At 37.2% G+C, this 27,892-nt stretch overlaps 1 protein-coding gene across 1 annotated transcript in view; it reads left to right on the forward strand.

Moving 5' to 3' along the window:
- Positions 1-27,892, forward strand: part of LOC126456042 (A-kinase anchor protein 9-like) — a 499,264-nt gene that overhangs the window by 184,678 nt on the left and 286,694 nt on the right. Inside the window, exons 13-16 of the mRNA XM_050091796.1 lie at positions 880-1,059; positions 1,467-1,668; positions 8,517-8,715; positions 26,812-27,003. Coding sequence (XP_049947753.1) covers positions 880-1,059; positions 1,467-1,668; positions 8,517-8,715; positions 26,812-27,003 — 773 coding nt within the window. The remainder of the gene's footprint in view (positions 1-879; positions 1,060-1,466; positions 1,669-8,516; positions 8,716-26,811; positions 27,004-27,892) is intronic.

Here is a 27,892-nt window from a genome sequence, read left to right on the forward strand (position 1 = left end):
TTCAAATTAATCAAAGTTTGAAGAGATTGGGCAGAATTTAAATTTATTTGCTGGATATCTATGTAAAGGGATTACTTCTCAAAAATCTGGGACTTTTACTCGGCCAGGTGGGATGTTAGTTACACGACTGCTAATCTGGGACAATCTTGGTTTTCCGGGACATATGACAACCTTACTTGAAAGTGATGTATATGAAAAGAGTAAGTATCGTTCCTCCTTTTAGCTAAAGGGCATATTTAATCATTATATCACACAATCCAATGTTTTTCACAGGAGTGGTGATGAATAGGAGATTTTTCCTGCTTCTAAAGCAGAGAGAAACAGTTCATATGCTAAGAAAGTGAAATGAGTTGAAAAATTAAATATTGAGTTGAATTTAAAAAAATGTTGTGATGCTAGATGTGTTTGCATTTTCTCTGAAACACTTACTGCTCTCTTTCTCAGATGACATTATACATGCAAGATTATTTATGTATTTTGTATCATATAATCATTATCTACTAACATAATTGTGAACACTTGTTAAAGACCAAGCCTTCTTGATGAACAAAGGATGGTACAGTTGGCACCGATGTAGGTAATGCCACCTTTATCTTGGCAGTCCACAGAGGTTTTGTGTCTGCATCAATTTCCAGAGATGTAGCACTTGCATAATACGTACTCATAGTTTATCCAGTGTCTGCACTGTAAAGCATCTCTATCATCTCATAACTGTTCTGTAGAATAATTTAAATAAGGCCTTTCAGGAATATCTATTATTAAAGCTTATGTTCATAACTATGAATTTCTTATACAAAATGTCTTCAGACCACTATTTAGTGATTCAGTGTTCGCTTTTTGGTATTAATACTATTAAAATGCTCTTTTTGTCATTTTCAGTTCCAGAATGAAAAAAATTTAGAATCTCAAATGGTGGAAATGCTTCAATATTTTCCTTCTCCTGGTTTGAGTCTTGCAAATAGTTTTTTCACACTTAATTCTGAACCATCATCCATCATAGTACATGCTGTGAAACAGTTGGAATACATTTTATGTGCCTGTCATTCAGTTATGCTTAAGGTAATTATGTACCTAAGTAGTTTGCAGTGTTTTAGATAATACCAAATCACAAAAATGTTAAAGATGATGTTACTGTTGCACATAAGGCTGTTTTAATTTTCTTCAGTTCTTGCAAATCAGATTTATGTTATATCAATTCCTCCTGTCTCTCCGTCAGTCTTCTTTTCAGACCTTCACAGCCTTAATTTGTAGCTAGTATAGCTTTCTGCATGTGTCCATAAAAATTATGTATTGAAATAATATTGTGTAACATGAATTTGTTTGTAGTATTTGTTGTAAGTAATATAACCTTCATCTGGTGTTCACATATATTTTCTTATTAGTACCTTAAAACTGAATTCAAACAACCCATTGAATTTATACAGTGACAATGTATGATTTTTATTCCTCTTCATTTGCTTCATTAGAAATTAATAGATAGCTGGAGAGAGAATGATAAAGAAAAAATGAACAATATTTCTCAAGAAATTGAAGCAATACAAAAGCAGGAAGAATGTGCAATTCAATACTTTCAGATGGGTACCTCTGATAATTTTGATCTGTCATCGATACAAGAGTCACTTCAGAATTCATTAAAATCTAAAGAGCTCATCCTGGAGGAACTTAAACGTAAGTGTGCTCTTTTTAAATATATTTTATGTGTGTTTTCATGAAATTGTTACAAGTAACCTAGTTCAGTTTAAAGTAACGATTAAATAATATAAGTGTAATGGAGCATATTTTGTCAATTTTTTGGTTTACTCTGTCTTGTTGTGAAATGTATTCTCCTTGGGCACCTATTTCATAAAATTTACTACATCTGGACCAGTCAGTAAAATCCGGATGACCATGTCTCTTTTCTTGCTAGTGGACTTCTTTGGCTTTGCAGTGTCTTCAGTGCTAGAGGCTGAAAGAAAGCTAGAATATTTCTCAATTTTACACATTGACCAATAATGTTTCCTCTTTCAACACCAGTCTTTATACATTGAATTAATTGTCCTCAGATATGTATATACAATTGTACCAAAACTATTTGGATACAAATATCGTGCACAACAAGAATACATTTTGATGAGCAAAATTACTCAGAATGTATAACAGAATGGCAATTTCAAAACTTCTTTTGTTCTACTTTCATGACATCACTATTTTTATTGTTAGCACTGTTCTTCCATGGCCGCAACGTACCTCCAAGTCACGAGGTCTATGAACAGGCAGCCCACGGCAGGTAGACCCACTAAACTCATCATCCCATCTTGCGTACTGCACTCGTATACCTTGCATTACCTGCACATAATAATAAACCATTTCTATGACAATATTCTGTCCAAAACTTAACTGCTAACAAAAAACTTTTGTTAAATGTCACAATCATCTTTTATCATATAGAAGGACTGAGAGTGTAACCCATCATTTGCCATAAAATGATTTGTTACATCTCAATACTCATTTTATTTTTGCAGATTGCGTAATATGCAGAAAGTTGAACAGCACTAGGTCTTGATGATATTCTTCTCTGGTCTGCAGCCAGATCAAGCAGTCTACCTGATCCCCATCTTCTGTTGAGAATGCTGTATTCTAATCTCACCGGAACTGATTGATACTGTAAATAACAACCTTTTACATGTTGTGAAAGGTCAACAGCATTCTCTCCACAAATTGTCAAATGACCTTTGTATTTTTTATCATCAGATAAAACAGAGTTCCAAATCTCACTGAAAGGGTAATGATGACGAAACATTGAGACACATTGTTTATTGAAAACCAACACATATAGACCAGAATCTGCATACAATTTACCGTCCATCATACCAACACAAAGGGGTTATGCAGACGGTAAAGAGGGCTTACGCCATCTCAGATGCAGAGAGCTTGACTTAAGAGCTGGAACACCTTAAGCTCATGTTCAAGCAGAATGGTTATGTAGAGAAACAGGCCCGAGGTGCCTTTGAGTTTGGACCTGCGATGGAACCATAAGAAGAGGCTTGTAGATCAGTGGCCTTTGTACCATATAGTGGGTGCCTATTTTCGAAAATCGGAAGAATTTTAAAAAGATATATTATCAAAAGTTTATTTTGTCCACCAGTCAAGGTTAGAGCATTCTGGCTAAGTTAAAGATGACATAGGATTGAGGAAGCATGGTTTTTATAAAATCCCTTGCCAGTTTAGGAAATCATATGTTGGCCAGACATTTCACACCATTCAACAAGGTGTACTGACCATTTCCACACACATTTGATGCAGCCTAAGAAATCCAAAGTGGCAAAGCACTGTCTTGCTAAGGGGCACAGAATGCTGTAGGGTAAGACACACATGGTTGCCACAGCATCTCACTGTTGGGACTATTTTGTAAAGGAAGCTATCAAAATTAGGCTGGCGAACAACATTATAAATAGAATCAAGGGTTACACTTTAAACAGGATGTTGCGATGGTGTTTAAAGGTTACTGATGAATAGTTGCTCTTCTGCACAGTATCCCATATGAGCAAACCAGTTGTGTCCTTACCTGTGGTTACTTGAATTTCAGGTACTTCAGGATTTTGCGATTCTGTTTAAAAAAGAATAGCTTGATGTAGTCACAGGGCTGAGATGCGTGCATTTGCTTTCATGCTCTGCAGCTAATTCACTGCAAATAATAATCTGTTGCTGTGATCCTGATGTTAAATAGTCTATGCGTTGGTTAGAATTGAAAGTTAATAAAATAAACAGAAATATAAAATAAAAGTTAAGTGAATAATTTAATAACAAGCGTTCTGTTCTAACATCTTTAATTGATGTAGACGCCAGATAATTATGTTGAATAATGTTTATTCAAGAAAGGACACCTCAAATAAATGGGAAGTGGTCCTACTATATTCAGTTAAAATACAGATGCAATAGACCATTATCAAATACAGTAAAGTTACATTGAGAGCTTTGCGAGAATGGTAGCAAATTCCCCAAACTAAAGAGCCATCGAAGATACGTGCAGAAACTAAGTCCATTTCACAATCACAGTGCATGAAATATTCACTAGCTCAAAGCAGTCCAAAGTTCAACATGATTTACAAATTATCACCCTTGATATAAGGAATAGCAACAGTGTCAGTTCTTTAATACAAGCGGAAAAAGTTAGTCCTACACTGGAGCACATTCAGACCTCTTGAAACATGAAGTCCCTTTGGAAGGTAAAGTATCGTAGCAGCTGTTCACCACCAAGAATCAATCACCTTCACAATCAAGTATCACTCGTTACCACAGGCAGGCCTGCCTCCTTCCAACACCAATGTAAAAGTGCTCAGAATCACTCCCTTGAGCTACTTACTCAAATATTCCCAGTCTTCACTTGACTCCTGTATTGTTCCACTACTGTCTGCTTTCCCATTGGCTGAAGGCCGTCCCCACCAAAATACATCATTCGTAAGTTTTGCAGATTAGATCTGACTCATCTTGAGCACTTCCTGGACTGAACTAATATATTATAACAATATTTAAATTTTAAAAAAAAGTTATAAATATTTGGTCAGACTCAGATCATTCGCAATAATTTTGAATAGAGGTTTATTCATAGATAAATAAGCTAGTATCCTTGCTCAAGTGTGCTCATATTAAATGAAAGTGAGTTGTTGTTAACTATTGTTTAAACAATTATTACTCCTGCTTGTCAGAAGCATCTTTGGGCACTCTTTTTTAATAGTGGTGTCAGCTAACAATGCATTTGACCACTTCTTAAGTTACCATGATTGTGTATTATCAGTTGTAATTAATATTTAAATAAAGTTACTGGCAAAATAGTAAACTGTTCATTGAATAAATACACCAGAATGGCAAAATGTGAGGTCTTCATCATGTATTCATTTGCTATGTAATTGTGGGGGATACGATGATCTGAAAAACATTTGCATAATGAAAAGATGCACAAAATGTAATAAATCAAGAAATAAAATAGATACATATACATAGTTTTCGGAGATAATAGCTATATAGTGTAATTCTGTTGTCTGAAATGTCATATATCGTTTAAAAGTTGTTAATTCAGGGGTTCATTGTGAAAATGTGTATTCACTGTGAAATATTAATTTCTATAATTTTAAAGATTTTAAAATATTGTTGTGTCATTGGGTGTGCCTCATTTTTCTGAGATCATGGATGTATACAGATTTGCTTTAATACTTGACTGTGAATTATTATAGATTTTTGAAGAGCTGTAAGAAGCTGTCTTTTGCTTGTCTGACAGTCTGCCATTTCATGGAACATTGTCTCCTGCAGAAAAAGGGATTTACCCATTTCTGGTGATGTTGCTCACCTTTGTACCTGGACTCATCTGTACCAGTCAACTAGCCGGACCTGCTGGGCACACCTTGAGCCCTGGGCCCACAAGCATTCAGCCATACAATAATTTCATCTCCCTCATACTCTTTCCAGGCAACCAAATTGCTGGCCTACGTACATACCTCCACTAATGTGGCACATTACCTCACTAACTTGGCACATTAAGTCTCACCACTTTTGACCTACTTACTTAAAATAATAAGTGGAACGCCCTACTTACATGTCGAAACATATTTAGTTATTCCACATCAAAACTAACACCCTGTGTACTCTGACTTTGATATCAGTAATTTAAACTCCAAACTTTCCATCTTCCCATATTTTATTGTTTCTCCATTAACAGGAAATAATTTATCAATCCACCTTCCAGCTGTCCATTTCAAATAATCACTGCCAAATTATGGCCAAGGGCAGGCTTCATCACAAATCGCAGAACATGTTATTCAGCACTACGTGGTTGTCTTTAAGTGGCTGCTTTGCAATCTATGCCATTTGAAACCACTTCTCTTCACTTTCCGTCTCACTCTTCCCCCAACTTCAGCTTCTTTTAATAGGATAGACAGAAACTGTCTTGCCAACACATTCTTCAGTCCTGCAGTTAATCATTCTGATCTCAATCTCTGTTGTCAGCTACTCTCTTTCTACTCCCACTGTGTCTGAAGTAGTGCTGGAGAGAATTGACACTAGGAATCCTGTAGGGCTGTCCATAAATCTGTAATATACGAGCAGGTGGAGATCTCTTCTGAACAGCATGTTGCAAGGCATCCCAGATATGCTCAATAATGTTAATGTCTGGGGAATTTGGTGGCTAGTGGAAGTGTTTTAAACTGAGAAGAGAGTTCCTGAACCCATTCTGTAGCAAATCTGGATGAGTGGGATGTCACATTGTCCTGCTGCAATTGCCCAAGTCCATCGGAATGCACAATGGACATGAATGGATGCAGGTGATCAGACAGGATGCTTACATAGGTGTCACCTGTCAGAGTCGTATCTAGAAGTATCAGGGGTCCCATATCACAACTGTACACACCCCACACCTTTACAGAGGCTCCACCACCTTGAACAGTCCCCTGCTGACATGCAGGGTCTCTGGTTTCATGAGGTTGTCTCCATATCATACACGTCCATCTATTCGATACAATTTGAAACGGGACTCGTCCAACCAGGCAACATGTTTCCAGTCATCAACATTCCAATGTCAGTGTTGACGGGTCCAGGGCAGGTGTAAAGCTTTGTGTCATGGGGTCATCAAGGGTACACAAGTGGGCCTTCAGCTCTGAAAGCCTATATCAATGATGTTTCGTTGAATGGTTTGCATGCTGACACTTGATGGTCCAGCACTGAAATCTGCAGCAGTTTGTTAAAGAGTTGCACTTCTGTCATATAGAACAATTCTCGTCAGTCCTTGTTGGCCCCATTCATGTAGGATCTTTTCCTGATTGCAGTGATGTCAGAGATTTGATGTTTTATGGAATTCCTAATATTCACAGTACACTCGTGAAATGCTCGTACAGGAAAATCCTCACTTCATCGCTACGTTAGAGATGCTGTGTCCCATTGTTTATGCGCCGACTATAACACCATGTTCAAACTCACTTGAATCTTGATAACCTGTCACTGTTGGAGCAGTAACCAATCTAAAAACTGCACCAGACACTTGTTGTCTTATATAGGCATTGCCGACCGCAATATTGTATTCTGCCTGTTTACATATCTCTGTATTTGAATATGCATGCCTATACCAGTTTCTTTGGCACTTCAGATTGTGCGTAAATTTGGTTACTCATTACAGCTTAGAATGTTACTGTATTCAGCAAACAGTAACATTTCCTTGTGTTTCACATTCTAGGGTAGATAGTTTACTTATATCAGGAAGAGTATTGGGCCCAGTACACTTCTTTGAAGTACTATTAATGTACTCTGGGTTAGAGAGGTGTTTTATGGTATGGTTGGAGTTTGTTTTAGAGATCTCTCAGTAGATTTGTATTACAAACTATTTTTCTGTTTTGTCTTGCTGTGTTACCTGTTTTTGGAAAATTTAGCAAACCTGTTTTCAATTTTTGTGTGTTTCTGTAAAACTGAACACACTCTAAACTTACAGACAGCTAATACTATCTTAAAAATTGTAGTTTTATTACCTTAGAAAATTATGCAGACATTATGAAACTAAAGTACTTCTATCTGTCTAGAAAACATAAGGTACATTGACTGATAAGACAGTTATCATCAACATTTGAGTACTCAAACTTTCAAAACTGAATCTTAATTATGTACTTACTTTTGAGAGAAAAAAAGATATAAATCAAACTGTTGATCTAAGATATTCTTTTTTGCTTCTTTAATTCCCTGGCAAAAGAGAGCCATTAAGTTTTAAAACTAGAGTACACTTTAAGCTGCAGTGTAGAAGTTATTATTGTTGTAAAATTTGTTCATATTTTTTTTTTTTTTTTTTTTTTTTTTTTTTTTTTTTTTTTTTTTTTTTTTTTTTTTTACTGCAGTGTTACATGCTTTTGCATTTTATTTTTCTGACTCAAATGCAATAATAACATAATTATTTCATTGCAACTGGTTTCTGCTCGCATACTTACTCAAATCCACTCTCAAAATCAAAATTTTAATAATCATATCACAGATGGTATGTTAAACATTAATCTTATCTTTTCTTGAGAATTTGGTGTATGTGGTTTTTTGCCCACAAAATTGTAATACTTTCTGGAGACAATCCCTATGCCACTATTTTCGTATGTTTTTCACTTTGTTAGAATTCGATGACATTGCCCCCACAACTAGGTAGCTTTTATTGTTGCAAACCACAAATGATACTCGGGGTCATGTTATGTCACTTCTTCTAAGCAAAGTTGCCATTTTCAAGCAGAATCCTCATTAATCTGCCTTGATGGTCTGTAACAGAATAATATTTGATAGCTGGAAAGCATTTGTGCTCATATTTTTTTGGTGATATTTGTTTTCTTCTTTCCCTCATTCACTTGTTGAAATTGAAAGAAATCTTGTATAAAACTTAATTATTGAATGCAACCATTTTATGCTAAAGGGATACAACATACTTTTTTACATTATCAAAATTTAAAAGGACCAGATGAAAAATCATGCATGTAAACTTGCTGTTTGATCTGTTGAAAATGTACTAATTGAAATCTGCATTCCAGATTTTTATGACCAAATTTCGGCCACTTCTGTTGAAAGAATCACCAAATTATGCTCTTCTCTCAACAACTCATGTGGTAAAATTATTAATGAGCTTAAAAATATAGAGAAATGGACAGAAGATGGTGAAACAGTCAGACGGCTTAAAGAAGAACTGGATAATTTACAGAAAGAAAAGCTGGAACTTCAAAATACACACAGGTGCAGCTATATTTCACATATCTGTACTAAAATGTAATTTCCATCGATATTATAACTCATCTTTAAACAGAATCATTTGATTACATAGGTTTTGGACTTATAAATATTACTGCAATCAATATTATAATAATAATGGATATTTTAGTATGGAAAAAGTGGCAATTGTACTTATGCAGCTGTGTAGTTAATTGATTTGGATGCATAGACTATTTCACTAGCTTTCAAGCTAACTAAATTAAATGCATGTGCATGTTGTTTAGTCACTATAGATTTTTTTCCTAAATGTTCTCCATTTAAGAGAGATTTCATCCACTACACGCTTTTTTATCAGTCAGTGGCAAATAGGGTGTGTCCTTTTCTCATATTTGCCAGTTGTAATCAGTGAAATATGACCACTTACAGACCATGTCTTTCTTCCTTTCACCATGTACACAGGAGGGATGAGATGTGGCAACATTGTAATGAATTATCAGATTGCATCTTGCAGTTCAGTTAATATACTTCCTGACGTATGCCCTTGCTGTTTAGAAAACGGCAGTATTGTTATGTACCCTCACCAGTAACGAGATTTAGGTACTGGAAACCCTGCAGATATCAGATAATAAATTCTTTCCTTTTAAACGTTACCCTTGCTCCCAAAACAAGTGTTATCATTCAGTAGGGACTCAGTGTTGTAGGACCCAAAACCTCCTGTTGAACTGCACATCCACAGTTCCAGCCCCATAATGAGGAACTCAAACAGTGGCCTGATAAAACAGTAGACTTATTCTCACCAGCAATCATCCATTTTGCATGTTTGTTGAATGAGGTATACTATTTTCCCGAGAAGCATATGCAATGTTGATGGTGATATGTGTGTATGTGATGCCTTCTCATCAGGGATATGTTGTAGGAATGGCTATTGTTTTATTGTCTGTCTAGATATGTGTAGTACTACTTTTATATACACATACCAGTCACTGAACTACAGATCATTCCATTTCACTGTACTATTGTAACATGTAGTGACAGTTTTTGAACCTTACGTTCAGGTCTTACAAAGAATAGTAACAACAATATTATGGAAAGTATGGACTACAACTCACCATAAAGATAACACGCTGAGTTGCAGATAACCACAATGGAAAGACTGTTACAAATTGAGCTTTTGGCCAAAGCCTTTTTCAGAAAGGAAAACACGCATTCAAACAAGAATGTGCACCTTACACACACATGACTACTATATCTGTCTGCTCCAGCCAGAGATAATGCTTGTTTATCAGGGTTGCTACAGGTTCTGGAAATCAGGGAATTCCAAACATGTCAGGGAAATCGGAAAAATCTCATTTTTGTCTCAGTAGATGAAATAATTTGTTTACTTGGGTGTCATGCATCATTGCTGACTGGGTGCAGCTGAGTACATGCACAGCTTACCTTTTCCTTCATTCCTACTGCTTCTCCCCTTCCTACCACTCCCCTCAGATTGCTGCCAGCATTTCTTGCAGCTAGTCTAGCTAGCTAACTAGGCAGGGAAGAATAAAGAGTGGTTTGTTTGGATCTGATTCTCAGAGGCTGTAGGTGCAGCAGTCATGTGTGCACGAGTTGTGTTCGAGTGATTGTGTGAATGTGTGTGTGCTCTCATTTTCTGACAAAAGCTATGGCTGAAAATTTAGTTGTGAGAGTGTGATGGTCTTTTCTGCGTGCCTGTGTGTGGCTCAGCAATCATTGGTACGGTGAGATGCTAGCTATTCTCATTATCATTGATTCTCAGAGTATTTGAACAATTTATGTGTTGCATGGATTGATCACCATGGTCTCACTTCATCAACATGCTGTATGTGGCTCATGAATAGCAGGCCACACAAGTGAATTTCTATGATGGGCCAAAACCGGAGGCCATTGCTGTGGGTATCTATAATGGATCGGGCCTGCCGATCTGAAACCATTTGGTTCCCAGTAATCTACAGGATCTAGTCTCACTGATCTTCCCGCAGGGCAGGTCTGTTTGTGTGTGGCGTAATGCAGTGGATTTTCATGGTTCATACATGGGCCAAGGACTGCGGTGCCCCTCAGCGTGCCACAGACTGTGGCAGTGGATTTCAAGAATTGTGACTCTCTCACTGCAAGTACATTGTACAGTGTGGTGTTTTATAGACATTTTATTTGTTCTAGTGCATTTTGGCACTTCAAAAGTAGTTCGTATGTTAAAAAGTATGGATGATAAGAAGAAGAAAATTGTGTCAGTCGCTGGCGGTTTGTATGCTATCTACTCATATATTTCTCGAATGAAAAGTCACACAATACCTGTAAAATAATAGATATAACACAGTGGGTGGTTGTTGTTCTTCTGGTCTTCAGTCCAGAGATGGGTTTGATGCAACTCTCCACACTACTCTATACTGTGCAAGCCTCTTCATCTCCGCATAACTACTGCAACCCACATCCTTCTGAATCTGCTTAGTGTATTCATCCCTAGGTCTTGTTCTAACGATTTTTACCCTCCACGCTTCCCTCCAATACTAAATTGGTGATCCCTTGGTGCTTCAGAATGTGTCCTACCAACCGATCCCTTCTTCTAGTCAAGTTGTGCCACAAATTCCTTTTCTCCCCAATTCTATTCAGTACCTCATCATTAGTTACGTGATCTATCCATCTAATCTTCAGCATTCTTTTGTAGCACCATATTTCAAAAGCTTCTATTTTCTACTTATCTGAACTATTTATTGTCCATGTTTCACTTCCACACTTGGGTACACTCCACACAAATACTTTAAAAAAAAAAGAGTTCCTGACACTTAAATCTGTACTCGATGTTAACAAATTTCTCTTCTTCAGAAATGCTTTCCTTGTCATTGCCAGTCTACATTTTGTATCTTCTGTGCTTCGACCATCATCAGTTATTTTGCTGCCCAAGTAGCAAAATACATCTTCTACTTTAAGTGTCTCACTTCCTAATCTAATTCCCCCAGCATCACCTGATTTAATTCAGCTGCATTCCATTACCCTCGTTTTGCTTTTTTTTATGTTCATCTTATATCCTCCTTTCAAGATGCTGTCCATTCTGTTAAACTGCTCTTCCAGATTCTTTGCTGTCTCTGACAGAATTACAATGACATCAGCAAACCTCAAAGTTTTTATTTCTTCACCATGGATTTTAATTCCTACTCAAAATTTTTCTTTTGTTTCCATTACTGCTTGCTCAATATAAGAGATTGAATAACATCGGGGAGAGGCTACAACCCTGTCTCACTCCCTTCCCAATCACTGCTTCCATTTCATGCCTCTTGACTCATTATAACTGCCATCTGGTTTCTGTGCAAATTGTAAATAGCCTTTTGCTCCCGGTATGTGACCCCTACCACCTTCAGAATTTGAAAAAGAGTATTCTAGTCAACATTGTCAAAAGCTTTCTCTAAGTCTACAAATGGTAGAAATGTAGGTTTGCCTTTAAGTAACCTATCTTATAAGATAAGTTGTAGGATCAGTATTGCCTCACGTGTTCCAACATATCTGCGGAATCCAAACTGATCTTCCCCGAGGTCAGCTTCTACCAGTTTTTCCATTCGTCTGTGAAGTATTCGCATTAGTATTTTGCAGCCATGACTTATTAAACTGATAGCTTGATAATTTTCACACCTCTCAACACCTGTTTTCTATGGGATTGGAATAATTATATTCTTCTTGAAGTCTGTGGGTATTTCGACTGTCTCATACATCTTGCTCACCAGATGGTAGGGTTTTGTCATGCCCAAGGCTATGCATAATTGTAATGGAATGTTGTATACTCCTGGGACTTAGGTCTTTCAGTGCTCTGTCAAATTCTTTACGCCGTATCCTATCTCCCATTTCATTTTCATGTGTGTCCTCTTCTATTTTCATAATATTGCCCTCAGGTACATTGCCATTGTATAGATCCTCTATATACTCCTTCCACCTTTCTGCTTATCCTTCTTTGCTTAGAACTGATTTTCCGTCTGAACTCTTGATATTCATACAGGTGGTTCTCTTTTCCCCAAAGGTGTCTTTAATTTTCCTGTCGGCAGTATCTATCTTACTCCTAGTGATATATGCCTCTACATCCTTACATTTGTCCTCTAACCATCCCTGCTTAGCCGTTTTACACTTCCTGTCGATCTCATTTTTGAGACGTTTGTATTCCTTTACGCCTGCTTCATTTACTGCATTTTTATATTTTCTCCTTTCATCAATTAAATTCAATATCTCTTCCGTTACCCAAGGATTTTTATTAGCTCTCATCTTTTTACCAACTTGATTCTCTGCTGCTTTCACTATTTTATCTCTCAAAGCTACCCTTTCTTCTTCTGCTGTATTTCTTTTCCCCATTCTTGTCAATCATTTCCTAATGCTCCCTCTGAAACTCTCTATGACCTCTGGTTCTTTCAGTTTATCCAGGTCCCGTCTCCCACATTTCTGCAGTTTTTTCAGTTTTAATCAACAGTTCATAACCAATAAATTGTGGTCTGAGCCCACACCTGTCCCTGAAAATGTCTTACAATTTAAACCCTGGTTCCTAAATCTCTTTCTTACCATTATATAATCTGAAACCTTCCAGTGTCTCCAGGTCTCTTCCCCATATACAATCTTCTTTCATGATTCTTAAACCAAGTGTAAGCTATGATTAAGTTATGGTCTATGCAAAATTCTGCCAGGCAGCTTCCTCTTGCATTCCTCACCCCCATTCCACATTCACCTACTACTTTTCCCTCTCTTCCTTTTCCTACTATCGAATTCCAGTCCCCCATGACTATTAAATTTTCATCTCCCTTCATTATCTGAATAATTTCTTTTATCCCATCGTACATTTCTTCTGTCTTTTCATCATCTGTTGAGCTAGTTGGCATATAAACTTGTACTACTATGGTAGGCATGGGCTTTGTGTCTATCTTGGCTACAATAATGTGTTCACTAGGCTGTTCATCCTAGCTTACCTGCGCTCCTATTTTCTTGTTCATTACTAGACCTACCCCTGCATTACCCCTATTTGATTTTGTATTTATAATTCTCTATTCACCTGACTAGAAGTCTTGTTCCTCCTGCCACCGAACTTCACTAATTCCCACTATATCTAACTTTAACCTATTCATTTCCCTTTTTAAATTTTCTGATGTATTTGCCCAGTTAAGAGGTATGACATTCCATGCTCTGATCTGTTGAACATCCGTTTTCTTTCTCCTGATAACGATATCCTCCTGAGTAGTCCCCGCCCAGAGATCTGAATGGGGGACTATTTTACCTCCAGAATATTTCCAGCACTGTTAACTGAGACTGACTTAACAGCACAGGAATTTGTGACTAACACTGAACGACAAGTTCACATTACGGAATTTGTGTTACGAAAGTTGCCCCTAACCTAAAAAACAAGAGAAAAACACAATAAATGTAACATAGCAGCATATTATATCTACCACATAATATGTTTATTGTATGTATAAAAGGAAACATGTATTTCAGGCTACTGATGATGCGATGCTTCCCAAATAACAGAAGTGAAATGCATATGGCAATAAACAAAAAGCCTTAATTTAGTTGCATAGACGGTACAAACATTTTATTGGCAGTCATCTACAATAGTGGTTTACACAATTCTTTCCCACCTTATACACTTCTTTCATGATGCCTAATTTTTTCTGAGGTTATTTCTGAAATCAGTGAAGGTATTTTAAATTTGCCTTGTGACTCAAGGAAATGCGTGTTTTTGTCACCAGGTGTGTTTCGTTTTATTGAAATAAAATAATATCAGTTTTCTTAATGAAAGACACATACCATTTGGCTTGCTTTCTCCCTCTAAAAACAGTTCATTAAAGAAGACGTTGACATTATTACTTAAGATTTTTGCTCACATCAGAATACGCCATCTGCTTGCAATTTTTTTTAGACATTTCCTCATTTGCACTATTGTTTCTTTTACCACAGGTGCAAAAACAGATTGTGTAGGATCTCAAAGCACTCATCCTCTCCTCTGTAGTCAATGTCACCTGCAGGTCTCTCCTATGCTGTTCATCGTAGCTTACCTGCGTTCCTATTTTCTTGTTCATTACTAGACCTACCGATTTTGTATTATAATTCTCTATTCACCTGACTAGAAGTCTTGTTCCTCCTGCCACTGAACTTCACTAATTCCCACTATATCTAACTTTAACTTATCCATTTTCCTTTTTAAATTTTCTGACGTATTTGCGCAGTATTTTCTAGTATTTTGTAGAGCTGACCTAAGGAACTTCATTTCACATGCTGGTATTTGATTCTATTCTCTCTTATTTATGACACAGGCCTCTAGACTATACATCATAATTGACAGGAGATAAGTTTTATACATGGTCTGTTTGGCTCTTTGAGGGATTTCCGTGTCCCAGATTAGATTTTGTACTTGATGGAAGAAGCTAGATCCTTTTGTTATTCTGTTTAAGACTTCTAGTTTGGAACTTCCATCGCTTTTCACACATTCAACCTTCTCCCCCTCCAGTATGATGTGACAAGGTGTAGGTTTTCTGCTCATCTTCATTGCCACTGTCTTGTTCTTACTCACAGTTAACTTGAATTTTTTAAATTTTGTGCTCCAGTAATCTAGTCTCCTCTGAACCTCCATTTCCGTCTATCCCCAAATAGTGATGTCATCAGCAAAAACAAAAGCTTTGAGATCTTCATTTTCTTCTTCCTTGATTTCTTTCATGATTGTGTCCATAAGTGTAATGAAGAGTAAAGGAGAGAGCGAACTGCCTTGCTGAACACCTCTCTTTGTCTTAAACCATTTTGATCTCCCCCCTCCTACTTGTACACTGCTCTCTCAACTATCATACAGCATCTGGACTTTTTAAATTAATGAATCAGGAACATCATGTTTTCTCAAGCATTCCTATATTTTATCCCTTGGTACACTGTCATATGCTTTTTCCAAATCCGCGAATACTACTATCAAGTCCTTTCCATTTTCCCAGTACTTCTCTATTAACTGACGGAGGGAAAAAATGAGATCTATTGTTCCCCTATTACTTCTGAACCCGTGCTCTTGTTCCTCTAGTTGGTGTTCTAGAATTTTCTGGAATCTTTTTTTCTATGACCTTTTCCGTTATCTTAAGGCAGTGTGATTCCTCAATAGTTGGTGCATTTCTTTCTACTTACTTTCTTGAACAGTGGTATTATAATTCCTTTTTTCCATTCATCCAGCAATTTGTTTTCTTTCTGTATCACCCCCAGCACCTGGTGTAACCATTGTATTCCATGGATTCCTGCGGCTTTGATCATATCCGCTGTTAGCTCATCTACTCCAGCCACCTTCCCACTTTTCATCTGTTTCAGAGAATTCTCAGTTTCTAACCAGGAGATTGTATCCTGCTCCTCCTTTAATTCAATGGCTTTGGTGTCACTCTCTTGTGCGCCTTATCCATTCAGTAAGATTTCAAAATAATTCTTCATCTCTTCTCTGATACCTCCCATGTTTTTGATAATATCTCTATCCTCTGTTTCAGTCACTTTTATGTCTTCTCTATTAGATCTTCTTACTTTTCAATAACCCATATAGCAGTTTTTAGTTCCCTTTGCTATCCTGCTCTAGTTTCTTTGTGAATATTTCCCAACTCTTCTCCTTTTCTTCTTTCACAACTCTCTTTGCTTGGAGTTTCTTTTGTCAGTATTTCTTCTACAGTGTTGTCACCTTGTGTTCATCTTTTGGCACCAGCCTCTGGTTCTGATTTCTTTTTTCAAACTCCATGTTTTTCTTTGCCATATTGCATTTTTTAATAGCGGCTTTTACTCTATCATTCCACCAACTGGTTTCTTTGTCTTTCACTTTATCCTTTGTTTTGCCACATACCTGCACAGCACTGTTAACTATTGATGTTTTAAATAGGTTCCACTCTTCCTCCACACTACCCCTTTCAAATTCTGGAAACTTTTCTTATTTTCTTCTTCTTTCAACTTCCACTCCTTAATTTTAGGCATTCTTTGTACAGCATTCAAACTTTTCAGCTTATAATTTAGATCAGCTACTAGTAACCTGTAGTCACTATCAAAGTGCTCAATTGGTATGACTTTAGTGTCCCTTACTTTTCCTCCAATTAATTTGTCCGTTAATAAATAGTCTATAGATTTGCTATCACAGCCATATCTAGTAATCGTATGGCTATCTTGTTTCTTGAAGAATGTATTCTTCACCAAAAGATGATTCCTTATGCACAGATTTAGAATTTCTTTACCCTCAACATTTTGTCTTCCGTATCCAAAAGGGCCCATCACCTCCTCATATCCATTTCTATCCATTCCGAGCTGAGCTTTCAGATCCCCAATTATCATAATGTTATCTTTTCGTACTTGGTCTTCCAGTTCTTCTAGGAATTTCGTTTTTTCTTCCTCACTGCACCCTTGCTGAGGTGTGTACACTTGGAGTATACTAAAACTATTCTTTCCCAAGTCCACTGTTGCTCTAATTATCCTTTCACTTAAAAAGCTCACATCTGTAACTGAGCCATTGTCTTTGTGAAACACAAACTACACTCCATTTTTTACATCTTTATTGTGACCCTGCCAGTATAATTTGTACCCACGTCTCAGCAATTTAGAGTTTTTTACCTTCCACTTGGTCTCACTCAATCTAAGGATATGAATCTTTCTCCTCTCCATCATGTCTAAAATCTCTTCAGTCTTTCCTGTCAAGGTTATTACATTTAATGTTCCCACTCTCAATTTGTTTTTGTCTTTTTGTTTGGTTCTAGTTTTCTGTTCTTGTTTAGTGTATCTTCTTGCATTCCTTGGTTTTTCTTCAGGCTGTGAAGAGCTGCCATTCATTCTATGGTACAAGAAATGCTGTCTACATTAGGTATTTTTAATCTGAGGCTCATTCTTTGATTGAAAGCAATAACAACTTTTTCTCATCTGCTGGCTTGCTAAGCCTAACGCATCTGAGGATTTTCTTTCAGGGTTTACTCCCTCAGCCTTTGAAGATCTCTCTTCACCACAGGGCACTGGTTCCACTCCTCATTTGCCCTTAGGAGGGAAAGAGTGCCTCCACCAGCTGCTCCATACCAAAGATGTTCTTCTCCACCGTAGCTCCTGTTAAGGACTTTGCCATATCCCTGGCAAGGGTTGATAATGGTAAGGAAAAGGGAGAGGTTTAGGATAAGATAGGATAGGAGACAGGCTGATGATAGGTCATTGTGGGACACACTTCGTCTCTGGATCCAGAGCATGCAAACCTCCTCACCCGCACGGATAGTGCTACATTAAGGTAGTGTCCCCTGAGGAGGTAACTTACAAATTTTGTCATGGAAAAATGTTAAAACTTGTCTGGAAATCAGGAAAATATCAGGGAATTTCACTTGGGGAAACTTGTGGCAACCCTGGTTTATATATGACAGGTGCTTGTGTATGTGAATGTGTGTGTGTTTTCTCTATTCTGAAGAAGGCTTGCCCAAAACCTCAATGTGTAACAGTCTGCAGCTCAATGTGTCAGCTTTATGGTGATCAGCAATCTATACTTTCCATAATATTGCTGATATTTCAACCTGGACTTTCCGTTGTTTGATTTTACAAAAAGCAGTTTCTGGTATGAAATGCTTAGTAGTTTAATAATGATCCACTAGAGCTGCTTTTTTATATTTTATTTACTGTTACCAGTTTCAAATGAGGCTTCATTCTTAAGCAGTATGTTACAAGATCTTAAATGTTATTTTTCAAGTATGATCTATGTTTGCTTTTCACAGTTGCACATCGTGAAACAAAAGTGTGACGTGTAGTCAAATGAAAAGCAAACACCTGCCGCAGTGGAACCGTGGAATGGTGCCATTTCAAATAATCACCACACGTATTAAGAGATTTGTCACACTGGGAGACAAAAGTTAGTTTGTTTGTTTTTTAGTTCGTTACATATTCCATAGGTCTTTTAAATGATTCTTTTATCGTAATGACATGGAACGAGTCAGTTTACAGGATACGTATATGATTAGAGCTAACATTAATAAACACATTGTCATATTATTCCTACTCGTGCAACTACACTTATAAACAAGTGGTTTTTTATTTTATTTATTTATTTTTTTTAAATCCTGTTTCATAGAATGCGGTCAACCACTGGACAGCTTTGGGATTGCACCCAATGTTGCACTTTCTTGTGTTACTGAAACTGAAGTCTTTCTTCAGGTCACCAAAGATGTGAAAACCATACAATGAAAGAGCCAGGCTGTACAGAGGATATTGCAGTGTTTTCCAAGTTTCCCAACCAAATTGCTGAAGCATAGTCTTCATGCAGTTGGCAGTGTGGTGGTGGGCATTACTGTACAATAGGATGATATCATCTGACAGTGTCTGACAGAGTGAGGGCAAACAGCAAAGCCAACAATGAGAACATCCCACATCTCCCATGTCAAAGAAATCCAAAGCTGTTCACACAAGTTCTGGTAAGGTCGTGATGGCCTCCTTCTTCAACTGTTCATTGAGCTCCGTGAGTATGGAACTACAGTTGATGTACAGCACTGAGAAGACACTTTGCACAAAATGCAATGTGCCATAAGTTGAAAATGTCCGGGAATGCTGTAGGACAGAATCATCCTGTTACATGACAATGCCTACCCACAAACTGTCAAAGGCTGTGCTTCAGCGATTTGTTTGGGAAATGCTGCAACATCCTCCTTGCTGCCCAGACCTTTCACTGTGTGATTTTTTACATCTTTGTTGACCTGAAGAAAACGTGTGGATGGTGGCTTCAGTCAGACAAGGAAATGAAGGAGTGGGTGCAGTTGTGGGTCTGTTAGGGATCGAACCTTTCTACAAAACAGGAATTGAGCATCTCATCTCCCAGTGGGATAAATGTCTTAACAAGTGTCGTGATTACTTTTGAATGGTACCATCCCGTGGTCCCATTGTGGTGGGTGCTAAGTTTTCATTTGACTGCCCCTTATACATCATATTTGAAAAATAGATTATAAGATCTTACGACATACTGCTTGAGAGTGAGCAATCACTGAAAATTGGTAACAGTAAATAAAATATAAAATACCAGCTCCTGTGGATCATTATTACATTAATATGGATTTCATGCACAAGAAATATTCCAAACAATTTAATGCCATTAAGAGAAAAGATTATTTCTGTTAAGGAAAGAAATGAATGTAGCTCTAGCATACATGAAAGAAACTGGTGCATGAATTTTGCTTGAAAATAATGACGATGATGATGATGATGTCCAGGCTTGTAATTTCAGAGTTATAGTACATGTTGGTTCCCTTTAGAGAATTAGGAGGAGGACTACTCTATCAAAAGAGGCAAAAAATTCTTAATTCTGGATTTAAGAGAGATGAAAATTTTAGGAAATTTTAGGAGTATAGAATGTCTATTATAAATTGTTTGTTTCCATTCTCTTCCTTTCTTTCTTTTTTAACAGAATGAGATATGGCATTTTTGTTCTTTCAAACATCACCTGTTTACTATTTATTATTATTGTTTATTAACTCATTCATTTGTACAAGCTATGGATATAACAACAGTTTATGTAGCAAGTTATTACTAAATTAACTGTGTTCTCAAGAACCCAGTGAACTTCTCTGCATGTGTTCAGTATAATTGTCTTCTGCAATCCCCAAAGGATGCAGTTTTCGGCCCTTTAGCCTTTGCACAGTTTGTTTTGGAACAACACGAGTGTCCGAAGTTACCAAAGGAATGATGTGTGCTGACTCCTGTTTGCACAAGGCTTTTACCTCACCTACCAGGTCCCTGTATTTGGCATCTTTTCATTGCAGGTAGTTCAGAAATTACGGCTGTGGGATGCACCGATGACAGTAAGGAATGTGATGTGCTCAGCTTTGTTAATAACAGTTATGTCAGGCCCGTTAAAATGGTTTGTTTTATCTACAATTATACTGCGGTTTGCAATGGTACCATATCGATTCAGTTAATTAGTCCCATCCTAAATAGGAATAAGCTTTACTTGACCGTAAGGCGTTGCGCTGAAATGGTATTGATGGTATGCAGTAACTGCTAGCTAATTACCTTTACACTATATACTTAATAACAAGATGGTGCAAGCAAGTTAGCATACATGAAATAATTTATTATAATTTTAATCTGATTATAGTAGAAGTTGCTAATTGTACTGATAATTGCTTCTGAACTCTGAGATGACCGAAGGTTGAACACAAATACAAGAAACTTAATACATGTTAACCCACTCGCGTTTACACTCACAAATGATGTTAACATGTAAAACACATCAGAATAAAAAAATATTTACTTATTAAATGTTGAGTTATTATAAATACAATTAATCTGCATTTCACTGATGGCAAAATGTCCACTATAGTGGATAGCTTTTGGTATGAAAAACATTTATTTTTATAAATGAAAGTTTGCAGTTGTTCACTTTACAGTAATTATGTGAAAAATAATGTTTAACTGAACATGATGCTAAACGTTTAATCATGCTAAATAAAACCTCAGTTTCTCACACACCAATGAAAGTAGCATTTCCACTAGAATCTGTTCACCACAGTCTCTCTACTGATTAATAGTGAATTTAGCCTGTACCTTTTGAAGTCAGCTGTGTTATACCTTTCACAGCAATTGGCAATTTTAGTACAGCAAGATGTTTCATCATTAATATAAATATGCTGCACTAGTTGATTAAAGAATATATCAAATTCAGCTTGTACCCCCCCCCCCTCCCCCCTTTTTTTCTGTTGAACATGGAATAGGATTAGGATGCACTCACTACTTATGTAATGAAACACGAGACCAGTTATGATGAATGAAAAGGTAATTATTGAAATAAAAAAACACCACACTTGAGGGAATTGGCTTCACAAAATGAAAACTTAATTTCGCAATATAGCTCACTGAAAATGTGGCCACAAATTGCACAACACATGTAATAAAAATACTTAAGTCTATAGTTACTTCAGTGAGCAGTTTATATTGCCTCTGTTGTAAATGTTATGTAAATTCCCACAGCCTTTTGTCAAGTAAATAGTTGGCTCCTTGTAACAGCTTGTAATCCGTAGAAGTGACTGTTTCCATTGTATAAATAGCCAGCCACCACCCATAATATGTGTTGTGATGCCCTTTTCAGAGTTGCAAAAGCTGGCTTTTAAACATTTCTAGAAACAGACCCAACACATCTTGTCATGATGGTGTACAACTGCTAAATAATTGTTAATTCCAAACGTAGCATTTGTCCATGTCTTCTCACAAACTATCAGAAAGACGAGATTGCATGTTCTTTGTCGGACCGTAATTCTATTAACTGATGTAATAGCTGTTTCCCTACAACTGTTACTCCCTAATTAATTACATGCATATTTCGATAATGCCATTTAATTGGTTGTTTTATATGTGACATAATTTAAGTGTTACATATCTTAATCATTAAAAATATTATTTAAAACACAATAGAGTATGCAGTTAATTATTCACAGTCCTTGGCACTAGATGGTTGCTCCTTACAACACAGTATTGGCACAATCGAGCACTTCATTAATTCTCACTACTGCCACTAGATGTTGTAAGCTTTCACACAATTAGTAGGCATACTGGCTGCTTCATCATGACAACTGTGCATGCTCCTGGTACATGTAGCCAACACGCAAAACAAAAATTGATTTTAACAAATTTTGATTTTGGAATCGATGGTAATGTGTGTATTTTTACAGGTTCCAGATATTTTAGAGTTTTCGTTTTCCATAACAGTGGTGAGAGACTGTACCTTCAGTATGGAAGAAAGTCTTTCATTAATTACTACTGCTGTCCCGACTTGTGGGGGTTATTTTGGTGACCTAATGCCTTTTCAGATATTCATTGGGTGCTGAGGCTTCACATACTGATGTAATGTGTGATGTGTGCTCTTTTAGTTTATACTTGAAATGACATGATCTTGTATCACTGTCAGAAATTCCTGTTTCTACATGCAAACCTGCATTAACCAGTGGTCTGATGCGTGCAAATTAACATTATTCTGACTCATGTAAATTGAATGTTTTCAGTGCAGTTCTTTTCTAATCCAACCTATCATATTGACAATATAATGAAACTGGATGGATAAAAAAATCTACTCTCCAAACAGTAGCAGGAGAACACACACACAAAAAGGTTTAACGTGCACAAACTTTTGGAACCAATGGCTCCTTCTTCCAGTGGAAGAGTTAAAGGGGAAGGAAGTGGAGTGAAGGAAAAGAGCTGGAGAGGTTTAGGAAAAGGGGTACAGTTCGGAAAAGTCATCCAGAACCCCAAGTGTGGGGAGACATTAACAGACAGCATGAGAAGGAAAGATTGATTGTTGGGGAGTGCACTGGACGAGATTTGAAAACCTGAAAGCTTAAAGGTGGAAGACAGGATAATATGCCAGACAAAGATTACTATTTAAACATTGTACATGAGCTAATAAGAGTGAAGAGCTAAGTGCGTTGGATGCATCAGAGGTGGGAGGGGGAGGTGAAAAATAGATAGGTGAGAAAATGAAAGACATGACGTAGAAAACTAAAATGGAGTGAAGAAAGGAGTAGTTGTTGTGAAGATATACTGAGACAGAAGGAATTAACGAAAATTAAGGCCAGGTGGGTGGTGGTAACCAAGGATATGTTGTAGGGCTAGTTCCCACCTGTGCGGAGCTCTGAGGAATTGGTGGCTAGGGGGAGAATCAATATGCCACGTGTGGTGAAACAGGCACCAAGGTCATGACTGTCATATTGTAGAGCATGCTTTGTCTGTGCCAAATTACATGCTTATGTTCTGAAACACAATTCTACTGCTTAAAGGAGGTGAATCTGTGTTTCTTTTTAGGTTTATATTTTAATGTCATAAATATACATAGGATGATTTAACATATAGCCATTGCTGCTTCTGATGGCAAATCCATATCTAATTGAACTGACTATTGATGAAAGTGGATTGATTACTTAGCAGAACTGTAAGTGGCTCAATCTATTCCCTTGAAATATGCATCTCTTGACCATAATTTCCTCTGTTATTATCATTTTGTTGTTGCCTTTGAGTTGTCGATGTGTCTTTCAGTGCTTCATCATGGATGAGAGAGTACTGATGATTGAACTGTTTATCTTATAAATCTGCAGAACTTTGATAAAGAAAGTATGTAGAATGGAATCAGATGCATTTTTGCAATCAATTTGGGCTGTAGAATGATACTTTTTTAATATGCTGCTTGCTCTAGTATGACAGAGTCTAGATTGTTCTTTACAACCTTTATAGATTTCTTCATGCAGCTTGTCTCTTGTTTGTCAATTCTTCGATTTGCATTAAGTGTCTGTACCTCAGTTTGCTTATACATGATGCGAACACTGTATACTGTGCATAAGCATGTGATAGGGTAGTATAGGGACGTGTCTATTTTGTTTCTGTATGTTATATCCTGTGTTAGGTATTTTGGTATAATATCTTGATGTGAGTGTGCGCATGCACACATGTGCTTAGATGTTTTCTTGTGTTCTTTATTCTGGTAATACATTTCACAAATTTTCTATATCACTAATGAGATGTATTTTCCATGGTGCTTTGTAGTCTGAATGAATACTGTGTGTTCATATACTAGCATCATCTTTTGACGTACTGATCTCGCTACTGAAATGCCTGCTGCATAGATATATATCTGAGCTTCATCAGAACTATATGCATTTTGTGACAGGTACTTTTGCAGAATGGTGTAGCTGAAAATATAGATATTCCCCAAGATTCCTGGAGGTATTTTGCTTGGGAATTCATGGCCTCTGTGCAGGGTGAATTCCTCCATTTCCCACAAGGGCTGTATCAAGTTCAGCACTGAGGTTTTATTATCATCTAGTTCCCTTGAGATACCTTGTTCCTGGTATACTATAACAGTTTTTTTCAGGGTTCATAATCATCATCTGTGCTGTTCAATGGTGAAATTGCCTTCTGAGTAAAGTGAGAAATTTTAAATTTGTGTAATTTGAGCAGTCTCTGATTTGATTTTGTTCAGTATTGGTGCTGGTATCAGGTTCCTTGCTAGAATAGCAAGTTTCGGCTGTGCTGCTCTCTGTTGTGTAACTTTCAGAGAATTGTACTGCTTACTATACTGCACATGTAGCTCTGCTACGTAATTAATGACCTTAGTCTCAAACCTAACGATTAAATAATACTGGCACATAATGAACACATTCATATCATCAGTCCATTTCATATGTGCTAGCAGTTTGTTTGTCTTTTGTGAGTGGCATCTAAGCTGTGCTTGACTGTGAAGTAACACTTCTAGTTCACAAGTAAATGTGAGCTGCAAACATTGGGTGCTTTTAGTGTATGGCAGTAGCTGGTTAACATGACCCACTGGGAGGCCTGGAATTCCTCTCATCACTCCTGGCATTTAAGCTGTTACCCCCAGCTGCAGCTCCAGAGTTGCTCTGGTGAACCCCGGGATGCATACTTTTCTGAGGGACTCACAATTTTATTATCTGAGTGTTTTATGAGGCCTGTTCAAAAAATTCCAAAACTTTCTTCACAAAATTTTTCTGTATATACTTTTTAATTATTGTGCATGGTGTCCTTTAAATACTCTCTTCACAATTGATGCACCACTCCCAAGACCATTTCCCCTTCCAGAAACAGTCTTGGTACACCTCTTGGTGGATCATCTATCATTGCAAATCTTCATCCTTTTAAAGGGGTTTTCAACTTTGGAAATAAAAAAAGTCCGCAGCGGCCAGATCTGGAGAGTATGGAGGGTGAGGCAGCATGGTGAGGTCATTTTTTGTGTGATACATACACACCAGCAAGGATGAATGTGTGGGTGTGTTATTGTGATGCGAGAGCCATGAATTGTCTCACCACATTTCAGGCTGTTTCCTTCTCATATTTTCTCACAGGCATTGCAACGCGTCCCAGTAGTACCATCAATTAACAGCTTTTCCCTGTGGCACGAATTGATGAACTAATAATTGAAAATCAAAGGAAACTATCAGCATGGCATTGACATACAACCTGACCTGATGATCTTTTTTGGTCTTGAAGCAATATCATAACCATACACCCATGTCCCATCATCAGTTATGATTCTATTAAGAAACATCTCGTTCATATTTGTGCAATCCAAAAGATCTTCACAGATATGTGAGGTGAAGGTGTTTGTCTTGACTCGTGAGCTGTGGGACCAACTTGGTGGTCACGCGATGAATGCCAAGATGCTGTGTCAGGATTTTACGATATGATCCAACTGAAATGTTACATTCTTCTGCAATTTCTTAGGTGAACAGTGTTTGATTGTCATGCACAATTTCATTGACATTCCTGACATGAGCATTATCAGTAGATGTCGAAGGGCTTTCTGATAGGAGTATCTTTAACTTCCATCCGGCCATTTTTAAACCATGTGAACCATTTATAATACTGTGTAAGGCTTAAGCACTCATCACTGTAGTTTTTCTGCATCATTTGTGTGCCTCTGTAAAGCTTTTCTTGAGTTTCATGCAAAATTTAATGTAGACACGTTGCTTCTCTAACTCTGCCATCTCAAAATTCGCAAACTGTGCAACACAACATTCTACTCAATATAGTACTGAACAATAATTAACAGACAAACAACAATGAAACTTCTGGCAGTTACACATTAAACATAGGCATGTGCAGGGATGCCAATCCCATTTCACTCCAGCACACCATTGGTGTGAAGTTACGAATGTACCAGAATTTTCTGAACAGTCCTTGTATGCCTACTACCAGATGTGAAAAGGCTGTCCCTAACAAAGGGTACAGACACTTCTTGATCATTGACCGATTCATCCATCTTCGCCATCGTTATGTACTGTGGTCTTCCTCCACTGTTGATCACAAAGCAGTTGTGGGTCCTGTCAGGGATTTTCCTTGCCTTAGCTAGTTTTGCAGTGGCCAAGGTGTTTGGTTTCCCCAATGACATCTGTAGCTGGAAGACGTTCCTTTATCAGCTTACTGGGGAGACGCTCAATGGGGGCTAGTAACCCAACACTAGCTATTATTATTATTATTATTATTTATGCTTGATTTGCCTTGCAAATAGTCATCTGTAACACTTTACTCTTATTTTGTTCATTTATTTATCTTTATTTATTATTTGCTCTCTGTTTTGTTCACTTTGTTTATGTTAACTGGTTTATTTCATTTTTACATTTGTTTTTAAAGGCTTGCTGTTGACTTATTATCACATGAACGAGATGTTGAAATCTCAAAACTGCGTGACTTAATTGCTGGAATTAAGTGTGGAGACATTTCAGCCTTAGATGATGTGAGACAGGAACTTGAAGCAAAGTACACTAAAGAAGTTGAAGAACTTCGTCGGTACTTTGAGCAGAAAGTTGCAGAAGTTGAAAAGCAGTAAGTGGAAGATCATTGTAGCATTGTACCTCTGAAGACATATAACAATACCTCATCATGTAATAATTATTTTGAAAAATATGTATGTATTTAGAATTCAGGAAGAAAAATATTGAAAATGTCACAGCTATGCAGTAGTAAAAACATATTTTATATTAGGCATCAGCCATAAATATGTCTACAACTTGTCTATCCAGCAGTCGCTGATGATGTAACCAACAATGTATTAACATTGGGAACTATTAGTGGAAGGGATGAGGAGTGTGTCCAGTGAATCAGAAAGGTGATGCAAACATTCTCAAAACAAGTGGGTGATTAGGTTTATCTCTAACAATTGTTATAATAAGGGAAAGAGGGCCCTCATATTCAGCATGGTCAGGTAATGGGCTTTACTATTTAAATTATAAGTCTGTTTCATTGAGAATTTCATCCTTGCTACTTTCCTTTACATTATATGTTGTATTAGTACATCTGCTGATCAAGATTTAATAGTGTGATTCTTCAGCTTCTCCCAGTGTATTTTGTGTCGAAATAGTTCAAAGATGAACTGCTGGATGTCAGTATCTAACAAGCGCAATATTTCGGCAGATGACAACGTCACATTTATCAGGTGCACTGATGAACTGTTCTGTGAATTTAAAACTCTTCAAGTCTCGTTCTTTAGTATGTTAACCAAATAATGAAGCATCAACACCTACTGATGCATAACATCTAACCCTCAGGCCGTACATCAAAGCTCTCTTCAACAGAAGAGTGATTAACTGCATATAGCAAGTGAACGTTGCACATCACATGACTGCTCACCACTGCCCTTGTTGTTACAGTGCATGCACCCTCTGTACAAACACAGGCCAGGATGCTCAGTATCTACATCTACAACCACATAGAT

This window comes from Schistocerca serialis, chromosome 2 (assembly GCF_023864345.2).
Source record: "Schistocerca serialis cubense isolate TAMUIC-IGC-003099 chromosome 2, iqSchSeri2.2, whole genome shotgun sequence".
NCBI classification, from domain to species: domain Eukaryota; kingdom Metazoa; phylum Arthropoda; class Insecta; order Orthoptera; family Acrididae; genus Schistocerca; species Schistocerca serialis.